This window comes from Pungitius pungitius, chromosome 3, assembly GCF_949316345.1.
Source record: "Pungitius pungitius chromosome 3, fPunPun2.1, whole genome shotgun sequence".
Classification (NCBI taxonomy): Eukaryota; Metazoa; Chordata; class Actinopteri; order Perciformes; family Gasterosteidae; genus Pungitius; species Pungitius pungitius.
In genome coordinates, this window is record NC_084902.1 from 14,050,282 (window position 1) to 14,068,464 (window position 18,183).

Sequence of the window (18,183 nt, forward strand, 5' to 3'; positions counted from 1 at the left end):
CACAAATCCCCCGGATATTTTATATAAGAGTCCCCCATCTCGCTCTCTCTCCCCACCTCTCGCCTTTCGGCCTCTTCCTTTCCTCCTCCAGGTTTCTCCATTTCAGTGGTGGAGGAGGACGGAGTGCAGCAGCTCTACATCACTGATGTGAAGGCGGGCGGATTAGCTTTTGCCAAAGGTTCATTAAGTTTATTTACATGAAATAACTCCCCTCAAACACACTCAATGTGTGTCTGTGACTGATGATTTACAGCTTTAGAGAAAAGTGATAAAGAAAAAGGGGTGCATTGGTTGTTTTGCTGTCCTATTATAATTTTTAAAAAAGGAGAAATTTTCACACATGAAGGTCAATAGACTTTTTTTCTCTTTAGAAATGCATTAGTGCATGTTTTCCCATCGGCAGGGAAGGTTTCAGACAATACATCACTTCTCAAGGGCGTTGATTACTATAATCATAACAACACTGCCTCTCACTGGCGTTTGTGAAGGCGGCTGAATACGACCACCACAGCTGCTTCGCATCGGTACCCCTACCAAGTTATACTGCAGGGTTGTGTAATGTCAAATGCTGAGAACAGTGATGCTGTGAAAGGGAGGTAATTGCTTTACGGGGCATAGAGAGGTGGGCCATGTATTGGGCTGCCAAAGGATTTAAAAATACAATGAATGTACAACTAATAGTCTAGTTTTTTTTCTTACTTATTAGGGGTCTGTTAATTGATGTTAATGTTGAGAATTAGATATTTGGGAGAGTAGATGTTTTCACACGACAGGCAGAAAAATGTTTCAACAGCAACGTTCCCACTTTTCAGGTCTCAATGCAGGGGATGAAATACTCCAGTTGAACGGAAAAGACTCTCACAGTCTCAACTTCTCCGACATGAAAGTAGCTTTCTCTCAGGCCTCGCTGGCTTTGACCGTTAACACCTTGCCGTCTGTGGAGCGCCGCCAGCTCTGCTATCTGCCGCCCCGCCGCTCAGATGCTGAGGAGGATCTATACACGGACATCTTCTCCCAGAGTCAAGGTGAGACGTGCTGTCAAACAGTCAATCAAAAAGTAACTGACTTTACAGATTACTTGATTTTTAAAGTAACCAAGTTAGATTACAAGTTACTTTATTAGTTACATTCAGTAGGTCTGTGTATATACACGTGACGTGACCCTCATGCTGAAAACGTGACTAAATTGTTGCATAGGCTACGTGGCTTCACTCCCAGAGACGCAAGAAATCAAATATATATTTTACTATTAATGACAAAATAGTAACGCTCAGTGACTTGGACAAGTGACTTTAATCTGATTACTGGTTTGGACATACCAATGCGTTAGATTACTCACTGTAAAAGGTGGTCAGATTAGAGTGACGCATGACCAGTAACGCATTACTTAGTAGTGACATCACTGGCTATACATGTCATAAAAGGATAGTAGGTAGTTATTTTTCGCACCTACGTGACCAACTACAGAAGCTGCAATGACGAACAGGTGAAACTTTGCTCTGGCCCCGCCCCCTCCTTTCACCCCGATGGACGATACCCGCACGAGGTGTCGAAGAAACCTGAAATGTTTCCTCAGCGCATGGCGTCGCCGAAAAACCGTTCGTATCTGCCGAGTAAGTATTCGGTGAGCCGACCGGGTTGCGGTTAGCAGGAGTCGGTTAGTTTGTTAGCTGAGACGAGTGCCGGTTTCCCTGCGCACAGTGCGGCTAAATGTACAGATCCCCCCCCCCCACTTTCACGTCGCCATCCCTTCGTCCCCTACACGCGCCGAACTGTCGGAACCAGAACCCCCCTCGTGCCCTTGCACGACCCCCAGTCACGTGGGCACTTTGTAGGAATGCAGGAGAAGATCTGACATGGAAACTAACGCCCAATCCCAAAATGCACCGTGACGCACTCACGGTAACTCCGTAGGGGTTTAGTGTTTGAGGGCTCTGGTGGACATTTTGAAGCCTTTATGAACTTTTTTCGGAAGTAATTTAGAAAAACTTCCCCCTAAACCCTAAAAGATTTAACTGTCGCCTGGTGAAAGTCGGTGATGGTTTTAAATGGTGTCAATAATGACGGGACAGCCCTTTGCTGTGTTGGGATTCACAATCCCACCGAGTTGGTTGATGAGAAGAATCCTACACGTCAATCAATTAATGTTAAAATGTTGACTACTCTCTCATTTGAACGTATTCTTAGGCTTGTTCCTGATAAAATGAGAGGTAATTAATTAATTGTGTCAGAATTGACAAATTGACAAAATCTATGAATAAATATCGTCTGATTGCATGTGTTTTTCTCCATCTTCAATCATTGATGTCTTAAATCAAGGTCGAACATGGGTTCAGATCTTCCATCCCAAGGAAACCCTCTGTTGGAGGGGGACTCTGCCCCCAAGTGGTGCGGCAAGTTTGGCAGACATATGGCCTGGCGGACTTTAAAGTCTTTGGGTCAGAAAGCCCTTGCTGTCCGCTGTTTTTCTCCACTCCTTATATATAGATGCAGCCCTAAGGATTGAATGCGCTAGCCCCCTTGTGGTCAACCGTGCTGCTCTTGGCATTGCCCCCTCTCAGCCCTGATCTCCCTGACTTTAGCCAGGGTGAGAGAACTGGGCTGCGGTGGCGTCCAAGCACTGGGTATCAATAATATTACAACTTCTAGTGAACGAGTCATGGCCTCTCACTGTTTGCAGGGACCTTCTTTTACATGCTGGCGGTGATATCTACCATACCATGTTGCAGCTGAACATGGCAGGCCTGCCTGCACCTGTCATAGAAACTATTCTGAGTCGCTCTAGAGAAGTAATTGGCAGGTTTTTGTGGAATGGTGCCTTGAGGCAAACCATTACCTTCCAGGGTTCAGTGTAGTTGCCCTGCAGGGTTTCTTGCAAGAATTATCCTGTAATTTAGACTTTGTGGAAAAGCCGGTGGGGAAGCATCCTTTTTGAGTATGTTTCATGACAGTTGCTCGTCATAAACCTGGTTCCTCCATTCAGAAATGTTTCTTGTGTTGGAAGTCTTCTTTCAATACCCATTTTGAGCCTATAGAGGCAGTAAGGATGACGTTGATTTCACGTAAACATCGTTTCTCCTGAATTACGGGATTTATCCATTTGCCCTTCCTGCATGTAGTTGGCTCTAGGTCTTGCAAAGGTCTGTATGCGACTCAACCCGGCCTTCGTCCCTAAAGTGTTGGAGTCAACCTGTTGGTCACACCGAGGCAATTCCAAAAGTGAAACACCTCACTTTATTAATGCAACCGGGATTCATTTAAGTAACCCAAAGTTTCCAAGATTTAAATTATTTTCTTGTCCAGAAAAGATTTCTCGCCAGTGTCCTCAGTGACAGCAGTTTAATTTATATAAACTCTGTGAATCTACTTTGTCTTTATTTGAAAATATGGGAAGCTGCCAGCATTGTAACAGCCCCACTTTGTGGATTAGTTTAATAAAGTAATCAACTTTTAGATAAAGTTCTTTAATCTTAATATAGAATGACAAAGCAAGGACATGGTTTCTTTTAATCTACTTTGCAATGCTTGTGAAAAGGCATCCATCTCATATCTGACTGTTTTCTGCAGAGGAGATTCTAGACGACGGGGTGGGACTTCTGCTCGAGAGCTCAGGAGACAGCCTGGACGATGACTCTGAAATCTTCAGTGAGTTTGAGGGCATAAAGGTAAGATCCCCAGTTGTGTTAACTATTGATTGGTTACAATAATAACGTGCATTCAAGCAGTGGTATCTTCTTCTTTGGCTTCAAACAACAACTGGGTGCATCTGGAACGATGAGAGTGTCTTTTCGATATCTTTTTATTAAACACTTTATCACAACGTCATTTACAGTCACTGAACTCCTAAAACATCCCAATTGGCCTTCAAATGGTGCACTAGTTTAAACACTGCTCTCTTAACTTCATCAAATATTGTACTCGTTGAAGTTAACTGCCTATAAATAAGAATAATACTATTTTGATTTGTAACTTTTGTCTTTTAATTATAAAAATCTACTGTCTTTGTGGAATGTTTAACATTTTTGATAAATCAGTGCAACATGATGTATTCCGAAAAAGAACAGTTAAAATGCTGAAATTGTCTCAAAAGCTCATTCATAGTTAAACAAAACTATACACTGATTTATTTGGAAATGTTTCGGCTTTGGAAAGCGCTCCCATTGTGGAAACCCTTTGTTGAACAGTCAGTTGCAACTTTAGCAAAACTGAGGATAAGAGGACACATCAGTCATGAATTGTTACGCTGTTCCTGATGTCTACATTTACAGCTAAATGTGTGAAATCTGCTGGTATATTTATAGAAGGGATAAGGGCTTATTTCTGTGCTCGTAGAACTCGTACGTCATTTGATTTATTACTTATTATAGAATACATTTGGGCGAGTCTAAACATTAAGCAGTCTTTTTCTTCACTGCTAAATCTCCCACGGCAGCCAATGTATTTGCTCTCCACTGCAGCCTGTTCCTTTGCAGCTCCCCCTCTCTCCATCACTCTCCCCCCTTTCCTGAAATCCTGCATTCTTATTCTGCTGCGCTCTCGTTCACCCCAGCCAATCGTACTCCACCACAACCTTGAGGAGAAGACTCCTTCCCTCCTGCTCCCTTGCTCTCTCGCTGGTTTGGAAAATGATTGAGACTCATTTACAATCCTGCTAGATTTGGCCAGATCTTCACACTCCCACTGTGTGCCTGAGTTTAGAGAAGTGCGAGAGAGAGAGAGAGAGAGAGAGAGCGAGAGAGAGAACAAAATGCGGAATATCAGTGACAGAACTACAGCAGACTGTGAGGGTGAAAAGAAGGGGAGTTGGAAGACTGTGGGCGGAGAGGAGGAGGCTGAGCAGCTTCACATCCTTCATCACAAGCAACGCAGCACCTTCTCCTTGTTTTAGACAAAAGCGGCGGCACAAGGGCTGAGACATGTGTTGGCGAGGCGCAGAACAGACTTGACTTTTTCCTAGGACTGGAGACACTTTCTCTCTGGCACTTTACCTGCTGATGAAAGCACTCGGCTATGTCCGTCCTGAAGTGGAACAAACACAGCAAGCGCTCCTCAGACTCCATGTATGACATGCTTCATGTGGTGAGATTCCTTCCTTGTATCACTTTTGTTTACCTGACTAGCTCTTGCTAGTGCTGTGATAGATGCCGAGCAGCTGGTTGTATTCCAGAGAGCGTAAAACACCTTTCTTTCTCGGTGTGAGTTTCACACCTTCGCGTTGCTTCTACAGACAAGAGGAAGCCATGAGTCACTGTTGTGTCGCAGAATTGCCCCATAATCACTGAAGTGCTCCACGGGGTGCCAAAAGGAAACGCTGTATGTCTGAGCGGAGTCTCCACGATGGACTTTGACTTTATGTGACAAACTATCAAGACTCTTTGTCTCTGTTTTCAGAAGGGAAGAAGTGTCATTTTCTCTCCACTGAATGCCTTCATGCTTTGACGCAGCCTTTAATCTATATTTCATTGAGAATGCTCATCTCTGGCGTCGTTTTTTTTTTTTTTTTTTACCCACAAGAGCCCCTCTTGTCGACATATTGTTGTTATTATCTAAGAGTTGGAGCCCTTTGATCTGACGCGCCTTCTCTGTTCTTTCTTATCTCGCAGCTATGCCATGACTCCATGAGCCCAAAGCTGCCATGGTGTTAATTAGTCGAGATTGTGATTGTGAAGACTGACTGGACTGTCCTTGTCATTGGCTTAGAAGAACTGGTAGCACTCAGTTGACTAATTGGCAACACATTTATCTCTGGAAAATTGGAACGCATGCTTCTTGTCCATTTCTTTTGGCAAATTTGCAGCACCATTTGTGCCTAATGTATTCTAGCATCACATTAGTAAACGCACTGGAAGAAAATGGGATGAGACGTGTGTGATTTGAGCAGATCTCAAAGGATTGTGTGTAAAACGTACTGCATCCCCCAAATAATTAGCAGTAAATGTGTCATGGGATGTTTCGTGCCAATAGTCTAATATCAGGCTTCAGTTGGGCAACTTGGCTTTTTGCAATAGCATTTTGTAAGACCTCTTTAGCGGAGCAGATCTTAAACTTTACGTTTAACCAAACTAGCATCAGTGGTTTTACAATACTTGAAGGCATTTTAGCACTTCCCGGTTCATCTTTTTATCTGACCGCCTTGTTTCAGGAACATCGTAAAGAGGCACAAACTGCTGTTGTCTCTCATATATGGATGTGTCTGCCTGATTAGATAATAATTCTCATGTCATTTGCATTGCTCCATAAGATGATACGAGACTCTCATTGGAACACAATTTTGTTATGTACGTATATTGTTTTTGATTTCGGGATTGGTATCTAACCTGCTGTTTCTAAAAAGTTCTAAAAATCATTTTACTTATATGAAGAATGAAAATGTTCATATGTACACCAGTGATAATAGACTATTGGTTCAGATCATCATTAAGTCACGGTTTTGATGGGTATGAATAGTTGTTTATTTTCTGTTTTGTGTTGATGTTTGTCTTGAAAGCCCAAATGTGCTTATTGTTATGACTGGTGAGGCTGTAGCCTGTTGCGAGCAGGGTAACAGTGTTAAGCCGTGTAGGCTGTGGAGTCTATTTTTGTCCAAAATGATAGTCTAATGCACATCAGGGCTGGTCTCCCCGGCAACCCATACTGTGTGGACAGACCCTGTGTGTGTGTGTGTGTGTGTGTGTGTGTGTGTGTGTGTGTGTGTATATTATGATTCTGTAAAAGAGATGAATCATTACACCACCGATCCGCCAGTAGGCGGAAAACATCATGGAAAAGATCGATGTGAGTGAAAATGAGAGGTGGAGAGTCATTGTTATGACAGCATGAAAATAGGCTGAATTAGTGCAAATTACTTTTTATTTTATTTTTAGATGTACCTCTTTCCAGGCTCACAGCCTGCGCCGTCATGATTCACACCTGCAAGTTAATATTTGAGCTGCTGGCTACGCGCTGAATCGATATTTCCTTTTCATGTGGAGGTTGGAGTTACATCATTGCATCACATTTTTACACTTTTTTTTTTTTTGTAGAGTACAGAGCAAGTCGCTGCCTTCTGTCGCAGTCTCCATGACATGAATCCCTCGGAGTGTGTGTCATCTTCGCCTAGCCCGGACTCTCCTTTCCCACCACCTGCAACGCTCCGACAGCTTTCCGACGCTGACAAGCTCCGCAAAGTCATCTGTGAACTCGTGGAGACCGAACGCACCTATGTCAAAGTACGTATCCGTCGTCTCATAATGGGCTGCTGGTCTTTGCAAGTGATGATGTGTTCCTCTTGTTAAATCTATCTACGTTCTGTCTGCCACATATTGCCTTTGCCCTACACATTACCTATTCCACAAGACCAATCCATATTTATATATGGTTCCCAGGAGATATGATGGGACACATCGGTGTCCTTGCCTGGATATTTCCTTATCCCTTTCTGTGGTGTAAAGTGGCTTGTGAATAACTGGGTTAGAGAGGGAATTTAACAGGATAATGTCAAGGCCACTCAAAATGTTATCCCTCATTACGGGGGGCACGCATACACTTATTATATAAATCCCATTATGCACGATGCATAGTGTATTAAACGGACATGTGCTTGCATTATATGGCTCTTTGCGTGCAGTTTGCAGCAGTGGGACCTTGTAGCTTAACTGCCACTGTACTATAGGAGTAGACAAAATAATTGAAGACGAGGTTAGTGTTTGACAAATCATATCTACGATCATATTCTACTGCTGATTTCTTTAGACATCTTTTTGTGACCAATTGGGGCACAGGGGATTCATAGTATGTGTGTGATTAAAAGCTTCAGAATTAAACATTTTTTTAATGCCATAAAGATATTTCAACAAAGTGAAAACTATTAAAGATCTAGGAATAAGATGGACATTTCAAGACCACTATTCTTTAAAAATAATCATTAGGTTATTGGAAGGTTGCTTGAGTTGATAATTATATCAACAAATAAATAGTAATTCTTAAAAAAAATTGCAGTGCAATGTTTTATTAGGTCAGCCATACTTTTCTGGAGAAATTGGTAGAATTACGGCTTCAGTGAACTGTATTTCTTTTGTTAATTTCTTGTTTTTTGTGTATCCGGTTTGAAGAATTTTTCCGACACTCCTAAACGACAACTTAATGATTGATTCTGTTTTTGTTGTGATGATTATGTAAGACTTATGTAAAGCTGTTTTGTCTGTTATCCACATAATTACTTTGACCCTGAATCACACCCACAAGAAATCACATTCACTTTTGCTTTGCAGGATCTCAATTGTCTCATTGGGAGATATTTAACGCCACTGCAGAAAGAGACATTCCTCACACAGGATGAGGTACGTGAAATGTTCCCTGGCTCTGAAAAATAGTTTGTTAAATGCCAACTCTGTTTAAAATGTTCCAAGAAAAGAGGGTTACATAACCATGTGAAGAGTAGCTCTGATAAGAGGGAGAGAGAATGAAATAAAAAGAAATCAAAGCATTTGGATGTTTTGAGTTTTTCCATGCACTAAATGTAGCAAAAAAATGCACCATATCAGATAAATATTGAAAATAGATATTAAAGAATACACAATTTACAATGAGGAGTGTTGATTTTTGGTTTTGCTCAAATTCCATTTTCCATCAGCTGGATGTGCTATTTGGGAACTTGCTAGAAATGGTGGAGTTTCAGTTGGAGTTTCTCAAGACCCTGGAAGATGGGACCAGACTGGTTCCCGATCTAGAAAAATTGGAGCGAGTGGACCAGTTTAAGGTACACCCTCTTTTAGAAATAGCGATATTACTGACAACAATCATTTTTTAACACATGTATAATCTTTTAAAACTACTGGGTTTGATACATTCTCTTCCCTTTTTTTATCAGAAAATCCTCTTCTCGCTGGGAGGCTCTTTCCTGTACTACGCAGACCGTTTTAAAATCTACAGCGCCTTCTGCGCCAGCCACACCAAGGTCCCTAAAGTCCTTGTAAAAGGTGAGTAAATGTACTCTTTGGTAGACTTTCCTCCTGGGCTCAAAGGAGAGGACGCATTTATCTAGCGACCATCTGCCACGTCATGCGGGGCTCCATAAATCTGCTCTGCAGTGTTGTCAGTCAGTTATCCATTTGACCTCTGCATACTCTGAAGCTGGTGGCCTGCAGGGCTAAAAGCCCAGTGGCATTGTATAATGAGCCGTTTGAACACTTAGCCAAAACACCCACACCCGTTGACTCTCAACTGTTTGCTGTACATACAGTACATCGCAGAAACTGCCGTGCGCAGCGAGGAGATGACAATTGTAAATTCCAGACTTTAGTCAGGGGGCGTGGGTGGCGCTTGGCGGGGTGGGGTTCCCCCCTCATTTAATGACACGTCCACAAAAAGCATGAAACGGTACAGTCTTTTTGACTGGGCTTTAAGCCTTCAGACGTTTCTAAAAGTAGAACAGCAATCAAATACTGACCAACATGTAAATGCAACATGAGCATTTTTTTCAAGTAAAAGGGTTTATAACTGAATAACAAACATCATATACAGCAACATGTGTTTTTCTTGGACATTCCAGCCAAAACCGATCTGAATTTCAAAGCCTTCCTGGAGGAGCGCAACCCCAAGCAGCAGCACTCTTCCACCCTGGAGTCATACCTGATCAAGCCCATCCAAAGGGTGCTGAAGTATCCCCTCCTGCTGAAGGAGCTCTACTCGCTCACAGACCCAGACAGTGAGGAGCACTACCATCTGGATGGTACGACCCTGTTACAAAAGCATTTGACAGCGAAAGCATACGGTCACAACAATTTGCTAACCATGCTTCTTGTCTTCTTGTCTGCAGTTGCCATGAAAGCCATGAACAAAGTTGCCAGCCACATCAACGAGATGCAGAAGATCCATGAGGAGTTCGGAGCCGTGTTCGATGTGCTCATCACTGAGCAGAGTGGTGAAAAGAAAGAGGTCGGTTGGAAAGAAATAGCTGGACCGTGTGTTCAACCATCCAAGGCGTACATGCGGAATGACTTATTTTTTTTTCCAGGTGGCTGATCTGTCTATGGGTGATCTGCTACTCCACACCAGCGCGACTTGGATCAACCCCCCTGCCTCCTTGGGGAAATGGAAGAAAGAGCCCCAGATGGCCACATTTGGTACGTCATAGATGCGATTCCTTCATGAATACGTAATGAGCATCTCTCAGTTTATATTAACCTTTGACCAACAATATGCGTGTTGTTTCCACTACCTTTTTTAGTGTTCAAAATGGCAGTGGTCTTTGTCTGCAAGGAGGGATCCAAGCAAAAAAAGAAAATGGTATGTTTTTACTAAAGCAATGGGCAAAACCAGCTCCCACTTTTAGGATATGTCTAGTGGGCCACTTTCTAAACCAACCTTAAAGGTGATTGAGCTGGAAACAGCTGGTTCGCCCAGGTATAATATCACATTTTCTTTTGTTTCAATGAATGTAGGGTGGCTCCCATCGAGTCTCTGTATCTTCTGAGGAAAAGGATCCCTTCAGATATCGTCACATGATCCCAACTAATTCCCTTCAAGTCAGGTCCTTGGCCAATGCAGGTAGAAAACTCAATGAATAATGGGACATAAAAATCTGTTTTTCTAAATCCAGGAATTAGTCTCACCAGATCGCTCCGTACAAACCATATGAAATCATATGCAAGTGTCGATTACTTCCTCAGACGGTGAAGGCTCGGCGGTTTGTGAGATTGTCCACACAAAGTCAGAGTCCGAGGGAAGGCCAGAGAGGACATTTCAGCTGTGCTGTAGGTGAGGGTCCCTGCAAATGGAGGTGGAATTTGACTGGAGATTAAAGCTGTGTGACACAGATGCAGTTCTATCTGCAGCCTTCTACAAACTAACAATGTGTCCCTTCTATCTCCCCCAGTTCACCAGAGAGTAGAAAAGACTTTCTGAAGACCGTACATTCCATCTTGAGGGAAAAGCACCGCAGACAGCTCCTAAAAACCGAGAGTTTACCCGTCAAACAGCAGTATGTGCCCTTTGGTGGAAAGCGCCTCTGTGCCCTGAAGGGAGCCCGTCCAGCCATAAATAGAGCAGGTAAATGCCACTCAGTGGCTGCACTCACCCTACAGCTCCAATTGTCCTACTTCTGCATTTGTTCCTCCTCAGTGGAGACAGATTGGGTGCCTTTAGAACAAGGGTGTCCAAACTTGTTTCATTGAGGGCTACGTACGGAATAATGGGCTACTCACTGGAGGTGGTATATTGGCTCACCTGTAGTGTGTTAAAGTTAGCAAAATCAGTTGAATGTAGGTAGATTATGCTTGTTATTGAATAAGCTTATAGAAAGCTTTTGTGGCCTTTTTTTCAGGAGATCAGCACTCTATTTTTATTTAGCTTGTTATGCAAGTTTATTAATTTGTACCAACTTTAATTACATTTTTCATCAACTTAGTTGATCTTACTGATCCTTTAAACATCAACAAAGGATGGCAGATCTTGCAACCACTGAGGGTCACTCAGCTCATGCAAACGCCTGTGCTTCTTTTCATCTTAAGGAATAACACCAATGCAGCTAGGAGCGGTGGCTTTGCCATTCTGACGTGCGTTGGTTGAGTAGATCCTTCTGTTGAGCAACAACAACAGAGAGGAAAGCTGGAAATGATCTGTGGTAGAGGTCTTGTGTGGACAGTTATCTCAACACTGGGTAAACTGGTGTGTCTCTGCACACATGGCCCATTGGTGGCTGATACAGTGAATTTGAAGAGCCACACCCCCCACTACCTTGCACTGTGGCACACACTATTGAGGCCATTCCTTTGCGCTTGCCTCTTATAGCTGGAGCCCCATCTGTTCTTGCTCCACACACTTTGTTCCATTTAAGTCCTCCTATCTTGGCAATTGCATCTGACACCGCTTAGAATGTCCTTTTCCCATTGTGCTCGTTAGTTCGCAAGAGCAAGCAGCTCTTCGGTAATGCAGAAATGATTCCCAGCTCGCTGCAAAACAATTAACATTTGTGTGGTGTGTGTAGCATCTGTGCTCTCATCATGTGGAATTGAGTATAAACCACAACCACCGGTTTTACCTGACAGTTGCAGGCACTTTTTTATTGAATTATTTCCCATTTAAGAAGGGTTTCCTGTTACGGTCGATGGTGACTTGTGACATAAAGAACACTGCAAGCTAGCTTCCATTTACTTATCTTTCTGTTCTAGCTCGGCACCAGTGCACGGCGTGTATCACTGATATTTCTTATTATAGTGTTCCACATTATACTCATCTTTCATGGAGAAGCTGCTGTTACTGTTCAAGACAGTAACTCCACCTAGTGTTAAAACGAAGTAGTACAATTACAATACCGTCAGGTGCATGTTACCTGTGTGGGCCTTATGCATTTTTATTTTTAAAATTGGCTGCAAATCAATTCAAAATGGGCCAAAGGAAATAACTGTAGACATACATTACTGAATGCACATATAAAACATAGGTATGATGACGCACATGAATTGTAGACCTGGGTGTCATGGATATAGTTTTACAGGACAACCGTTCTCATTTTACTGTGCTCAACGTTTTTAGTAATCTAGTCCAAAAAACTAAAACCGTACTAATGTCATCTTAAAGCATATGCTGTGCTAACTTGCTAATTTCCATTATTTGCTCTTGTCCTTCTTTTTCTACAGCATCTGTACCCACCAGGACTCTAGGCAGGAGGAAGTTGGTGCGCAACCGGTTCACTATAGACACCGACATTGTTTTTGACGGCGAGCCCGGACAGGAACTCACTTCCCCACAGGAGCCCGACTCGAATCAGCCGCAGCAAGACAACGAACCAGATAAGCTCCAGCAGTCTGAGTTGGCAGGTGACACAGACCGCTGGGTGGAGCAACAGTTTGACCTCGAAGAATACGAGGACAAGGAAGTGGTGAAGGAGACAGACATCCTTAGTGATGAAGACGATGAGCTCTGCCAGACACCCGGAGCGTTCTCCGCTGAGGCCGAGCTCGATGCCCCCGTCATGGCTTTGTCCTTAGAGAGTGAGGAGACCAGTGAGGGCGAGAGCCTTCAGTCCCCAAAGGCCAGCAGTAGCCCTGATGACGAGCAGAGCGACGATGTCAATAACGCCGCGGAGGGTCAAAAGCAAACCGAGATGGATGAGATATGGGTCAAAAGGCAGCAGTCAGGTTTGTCCCCAGAATCTGGCACATAAAGGCTCAGGGAGGCAGAGCGCTTTACACGGGCTCCATCAAGAGCAGTCATCAGTCTTCACAAACAATGCATGGGCATTGATGTTGATTGTAGAGCTAGTAGAAGTTATATTCTTCATTACTTTTGCGTAATGCTTTTTGTACAGGTAAAATCAAACGTGGGGCAATACAGGAATCGAACAAAGGAGGTTCATCCCAAATCAAATGCTGTTCCTTAGAAGTCAGGTGTAAGCTTTCAGAGATGAACTAATGGTACAATCATGGAATATAATAAGTTGCTTTGATTGGCATCATTTGCACATGTGGGCAGCATTCTATAGTCCTGCTGTTAACAAATTGTGCAAACATTGGTATTTGTATTGTTTGTGTGACTCAGAATATTGTCATAGTTAAGGGCTGTATATTCTTTGTCCTTAAACAAATAGATTAACTGCAAACAGTGTTGTCTTTCATAGGTTACTGCACTTGTACATTTTCTTGACTATACAGACATTTTTTGGTAATGATTTTCCTATGTTCAAATGTATATCAAATATGGTTTGATCTCAACAGGCACAAACCTGTCTTTTTACCCTGAAAAGGTTAATTCACTTGTTACGTTTAATAGTGGAATTAAGTAATAGCTCCTCTTGCAGAGAGGGTAGATGGATTTCCAATTAGTTTTAACTTAACACAATCCTGTTTTTACTTGAATTTGCTGTTTCATGTTTATGTTTTACTGTGAAACTATTTTCTTTTTTTCTTTTTTATGTATTGCCATTTTAAGAATGCTAAATGTTACATTGCATTCTAACCAAGTGGGCACAGTGTAGAGAATTGTCACACTATTATAAAGGTATTGCGTGTCAGGGTGAAACCCCCCCCCCCCACTGTTCAGTAGTAATGGATCACAAAGCAATGTTTTTTTATTTATTCCCATGTTAATAATGTGTTTGCAAAAAACCCAAGTAATCTTTTTTCCACAAAGAAAGTCCAAAATTTGCTCATGCAATCAAGGGGAGGGCCTTGCAGTATGCCTGAACAGTGAAAAGTCATACTTGTAAACAATTCATTGTGCTAAGACTGCAATTTTATTACTGTGTATATAGACAAATGTATTGATATCATAATAAATACTGTTGTTTCTTACTTATAATTCAAAGCACCTCTTTTGTAGAGACTTATGGGTTAACTCATTTCCTGCAGATCGGCAGACATTTTCCTTGAACAACACAAATGCCCGATGTCTTCAGTCATGCCTGGGAATGGGGGAACTACAAGGCTAATCAAAGCAGTTTGATCTTAAAGAGATGGTAAAAGCCACTTGGAGTGATAGTGAGGGATTTGAAGAAGGAATAAAATGTCTGTGATCTACAGTTTTCCACTTCAGGCCGATACTAATCTGTCAATAAAAGGGTGAGCATGCATAGAACAGCTTTAAATTGTTAATAGATTGAAAAGTGAAATGATCTTTAAATGATTGAAGGTTAAGAGAACACTTTGGGCGGAACAAGAAAATGAGTCCATTTGTCAAGTTACTCTTGTGACAAACACATTTTATACATGAACCAATAATAAATCCTACAAATCAATGAGCTGACCTAACCCTTTTAACTGGGATAAAAGGTTAAAAGCAAAAGCAAAGGATAAAGGCAGGTTCATAAACCCTAAAATACCAATCGCAGAAAAAATGCACTGAGCTATTGTTTCAAAAAACAGCAATAAAGCTCTAGCAGAAAAAATAAAAAAATAAAACGTTGCATCACTTATACTCACTTAAAATCTTCCTCATTCTTTCAGCCGTCGTTTAATTTTCAACCTCATACTCTTGCAAAGACGAAATTAATCATAAATGTAAGGCTCTATGTGAGCATGACTGCACATGCCCTTGACTCTAAGCTATGGCTCCCGCAATCTTTTTCTGTGAACAACCAGTCACTCAACCAGGCTCATTCCCCTCCAGCAGCCCACACAGGTCAATCATCACTCCCCCCTCAACACTGTGGTTCTTATTCAGATTAAGGGCAAAGATAACTTTTCACTGTGTTGTAGTTTTGGCAGCAGTGGTGAATGAATAACCAACACTGAAATAGTACAGGGTTACTTTGCTATCACACTTAACACACAAGACGTAGAATTGGGCTTACAATGATTTTTGCATCTTTAATCATCAAATTAACAATGAAATAAAGGTGGGGCGGGAAAGAATTACATGGAATTTGTTGATTTTATTTGGTGACCTAGGAGTGTGTGGTTCCATTTACAGACAGCAGATGGCACACTGTCTGCTGTGTGTTTGCATTACTTCCTGCGCCACTGCACCCCCACCAACTCATATCATCTCACATGCATCATATTCCTCGATGGAAACCCTTTTCACGTAAAAACACAAAACTCTACTAACGACAGCTTTGAGGTTGTTTAATGAGAAAATGCTTCACATCTCGTTGGTGTTTGAGTACGGTTTAGTTTTGTGTGCTTTAAAGGTAAACAGATACACTAATGATCAGGATGTGAGGATAGTATCACTCAGCAAACCTGCTCAACAGGCTTCCAGTTTCTGTTCCTGTTTTTGTGACCTCACCAGCTACAGCTCCTGCTTGCACACACCTTGTCAGGTGTTGTTGAAGTTTAGATAAAGGAGTGGCTCCTTGTTGAGATCTGTTAATTCCTCTATTGTTTTTCCACAGCTTCAACCAGGCACATGGTCATATTTAAAGATTTTTGGGTCCTACTTGAGGCAAAAAGCGGCCATTATCATTGCAGTATAATAAGTGTATATCATCTGTAGACTCATTTTAACTAAAGTTACAATGGATACGTTTGTTAAAAGGAAAATTTCTCTATAGGGAGATTCATATTCACATTAATCTCTTTTCAACGACATTTTATTTTCATACAGGAACACCATGTACATTTTCCTTACACTGAAGCCATGTTGAAGTTTACAGATCAATCACAAACTCCCCTCTAAGAAAATGTCATATTTTAAATTAATTCTGACTTCAGTACAACACACAGGAAGAAAAGGCTACTATTGTGTCACTTAAATTGATCTGGGTGCGCAAGTATAGATAGAATAAGTGGTCATGGTAAAGAAGCATTAACATGCATATTTTGGACCATGGCTGGCGTTTTGTACCAAAGACACTGGTAGTAACAAATGGTTGGGTGAGTCAAAACCAGTGGGATGGCATTACAGGAACGATGATATCATCACAAGCTTACACCTCTGCAAAAGACACGAGCGTAGCAGTCTTTTCTTTTGAGGACAGACAAGGCTGCACTACTCTCTAAGCCATGAGAGCAAAATCGGAGGTCTTCGCACAGGTTCTGGGCTTCTTTGGCCTTTTTGGGACCATAGCTGTCACTGCCCTGCCCATGTGGAGGGTCTCCGCCTTCATTGGTGCCAACCTCATTGTGATGGAGGAACTCTGGGAGGGCTTGTGGATGAACTGCTACAGAGAAGCCAATTTCAGGATGCAGTGCAAGGTGTATGACTCACTGCTTATTCTCCCGCCAGAGCTGCAGGCAGCCAGGGGGCTCATGTGTGTGTCCATAGTCCTGGTTGTCATTTCCCTCTCCGTCACAGGATGCGGGACCAAAAAGAGCCGCTGCTGTGACGACAATATAAAGAGCAAGAACGTCACCCTGGCCATAGGAGGCGGTTTGTTTCTGCTGTCCTTCTTGACCACGCTCATCCCTGTCAGCTGGGTGGGCCAAACTGTCATCAGCAACTTCTACAACCCAACGGTGATGGATTTTCAGAAGCGGGAGCTGGGGACGGCCCTCTTCATTGGCTGGGCCACTTCGGGTGTACTGCTGATCTCTGGGGTCATTCTTCTGATCAGCTATAGCAAACGTAGATCAAAGGAGGAAGAGCCTTACGCTGACGCGTATCTCACGGAGGGGACGGATGCACTGAAAGAGGGGAGCGTGTACCTAGAGAGGACGCCATCCAGCTTTTATAAGCATCACCAATATTTGTAAAGAACTGAACTGTATTGCATTGAAATTATGTCTCTGATATTTTTGTTATTAACTGTCACTTAACAGCTTAAGTGATTCTTTTGATCATTTTTATTTGGTGGTAATTCATGTCAAGTAGTCGCATCTGGATAATAAAGAGTCAATAAAGATTTGATTTTACATTTGCTTGTGTGATTATTTTTTTAACATTTGAGATAATCCTAGGTTTGGACACCACACTACAACATTATTAACATTATTAAAAGCAGCTGAATAGTGAATGGTCATTCAGTGAATGTCCAAACTATCTAGAAACAGTCAGAAAAACGCTCGTCACCTGGGTGAGAAACTCTTACAAATAGTGTCACTCAGGCTCATTACTTCAATGAAAACAATCCTACTCAAGTTTCTGTGCTCCACACCTTTTCATCACCTCAGTTTACATTTAAAGGAGGAGATAGTAGGACATCGTTCCAAATCCTATAAATATTTGTAAAAGGAAGAAACAGAGGTTTCCTCATCACATTTTACTATGTACCAAAAACTATACTCATTTAAATGCCTCAGCTTCAGGAGGTAAGAATAACCACACATTTAATTCATACATGTAATTTACACAGCTTCAAGTTCTAACTAGTAACATTTACATTACATTTATCATTTATCATTTAGCCAACGCTTTTATCCAAGGAGACTTACAATAAGTGCACTCAATCAACAGGGTATAGAACAAGAACAACAAATTCTTCAATAAAGCCAAACTATAAAAGTGCTATAAGTAACTGCAATTGTAAGTGTATGTTTTTTATGTTTAAGTTTATATGTTTTTAATGTTTTAGCATCTTTTGGTGACTAAATTCTTTTTTAGTTTAAAATAACAAAACGTGTTCCGTACAGTATTGAAACTGTGTTGAAATGTGCCATTACTAACATTTAGAGGAGATCTACTGTGACTTCATGATGTTATTTATTCAGTTTTCTTATTTACAACAGTAAGTGGCTGGTTGTTAGTAGTGCCAGTTGTTGTCAAAGAAGCTCTTTATTATGTCCCCATGCATCTCTTTGTAAAGCAGCTCAACCAGTAAGGTTGCAT

The 18,183-nt window shown here is 41.9% G+C and overlaps 2 protein-coding genes across 6 annotated transcripts in view; both read left to right on the forward strand.

The window, feature by feature from the left end:
• The window catches only part of tiam1b (TIAM Rac1 associated GEF 1b), a 36,280-nt gene extending 22,282 nt beyond the window's left edge, over nucleotides 1-13,998 (forward strand). For 4 of the 5 annotated variants that reach the window (XM_037466313.2, XM_037466557.2, XM_037466391.2 and 1 more), the window contains exons 13-27: nucleotides 92-178; nucleotides 813-1,025; nucleotides 3,568-3,665; nucleotides 7,023-7,208; nucleotides 8,250-8,318; nucleotides 8,612-8,737; nucleotides 8,849-8,957; nucleotides 9,530-9,709; nucleotides 9,797-9,915; nucleotides 9,995-10,103; nucleotides 10,208-10,266; nucleotides 10,422-10,527; nucleotides 10,650-10,737; nucleotides 10,856-11,028; nucleotides 12,618-13,998. In XM_037466313.2, the coding sequence (XP_037322210.2) occupies nucleotides 92-178; nucleotides 813-1,025; nucleotides 3,568-3,665; nucleotides 7,023-7,208; nucleotides 8,250-8,318; nucleotides 8,612-8,737; nucleotides 8,849-8,957; nucleotides 9,530-9,709; nucleotides 9,797-9,915; nucleotides 9,995-10,103; nucleotides 10,208-10,266; nucleotides 10,422-10,527; nucleotides 10,650-10,737; nucleotides 10,856-11,028; nucleotides 12,618-13,144 (2,249 nt within the window). In that variant the 3' untranslated portion in view covers nucleotides 13,145-13,998. Of the gene's footprint in view, nucleotides 1-91; nucleotides 179-812; nucleotides 1,026-3,567; nucleotides 3,666-4,027; nucleotides 5,080-7,022; nucleotides 7,209-8,249; nucleotides 8,319-8,611; nucleotides 8,738-8,848; nucleotides 8,958-9,529; nucleotides 9,710-9,796; nucleotides 9,916-9,994; nucleotides 10,104-10,207; nucleotides 10,267-10,421; nucleotides 10,528-10,649; nucleotides 10,738-10,855; nucleotides 11,029-12,617 lie in introns of those variants that run through there. The other variant, XM_037466588.2, reaches the window with a different exon arrangement.
• Nucleotides 13,999-16,401: 2,403 nt separating this feature from the next.
• On the forward strand, nucleotides 16,402-17,243 carry LOC119215016 (claudin-17-like). Its single transcript, XM_037466757.2, has one exon. It carries the CDS (start codon nucleotides 16,422-16,424, stop codon nucleotides 17,109-17,111), a length of 690 nt encoding a protein of 229 aa, XP_037322654.2. The 5' UTR covers nucleotides 16,402-16,421; the 3' UTR covers nucleotides 17,112-17,243.
• Nucleotides 17,244-18,183: the final 940 nt, after the last annotated feature.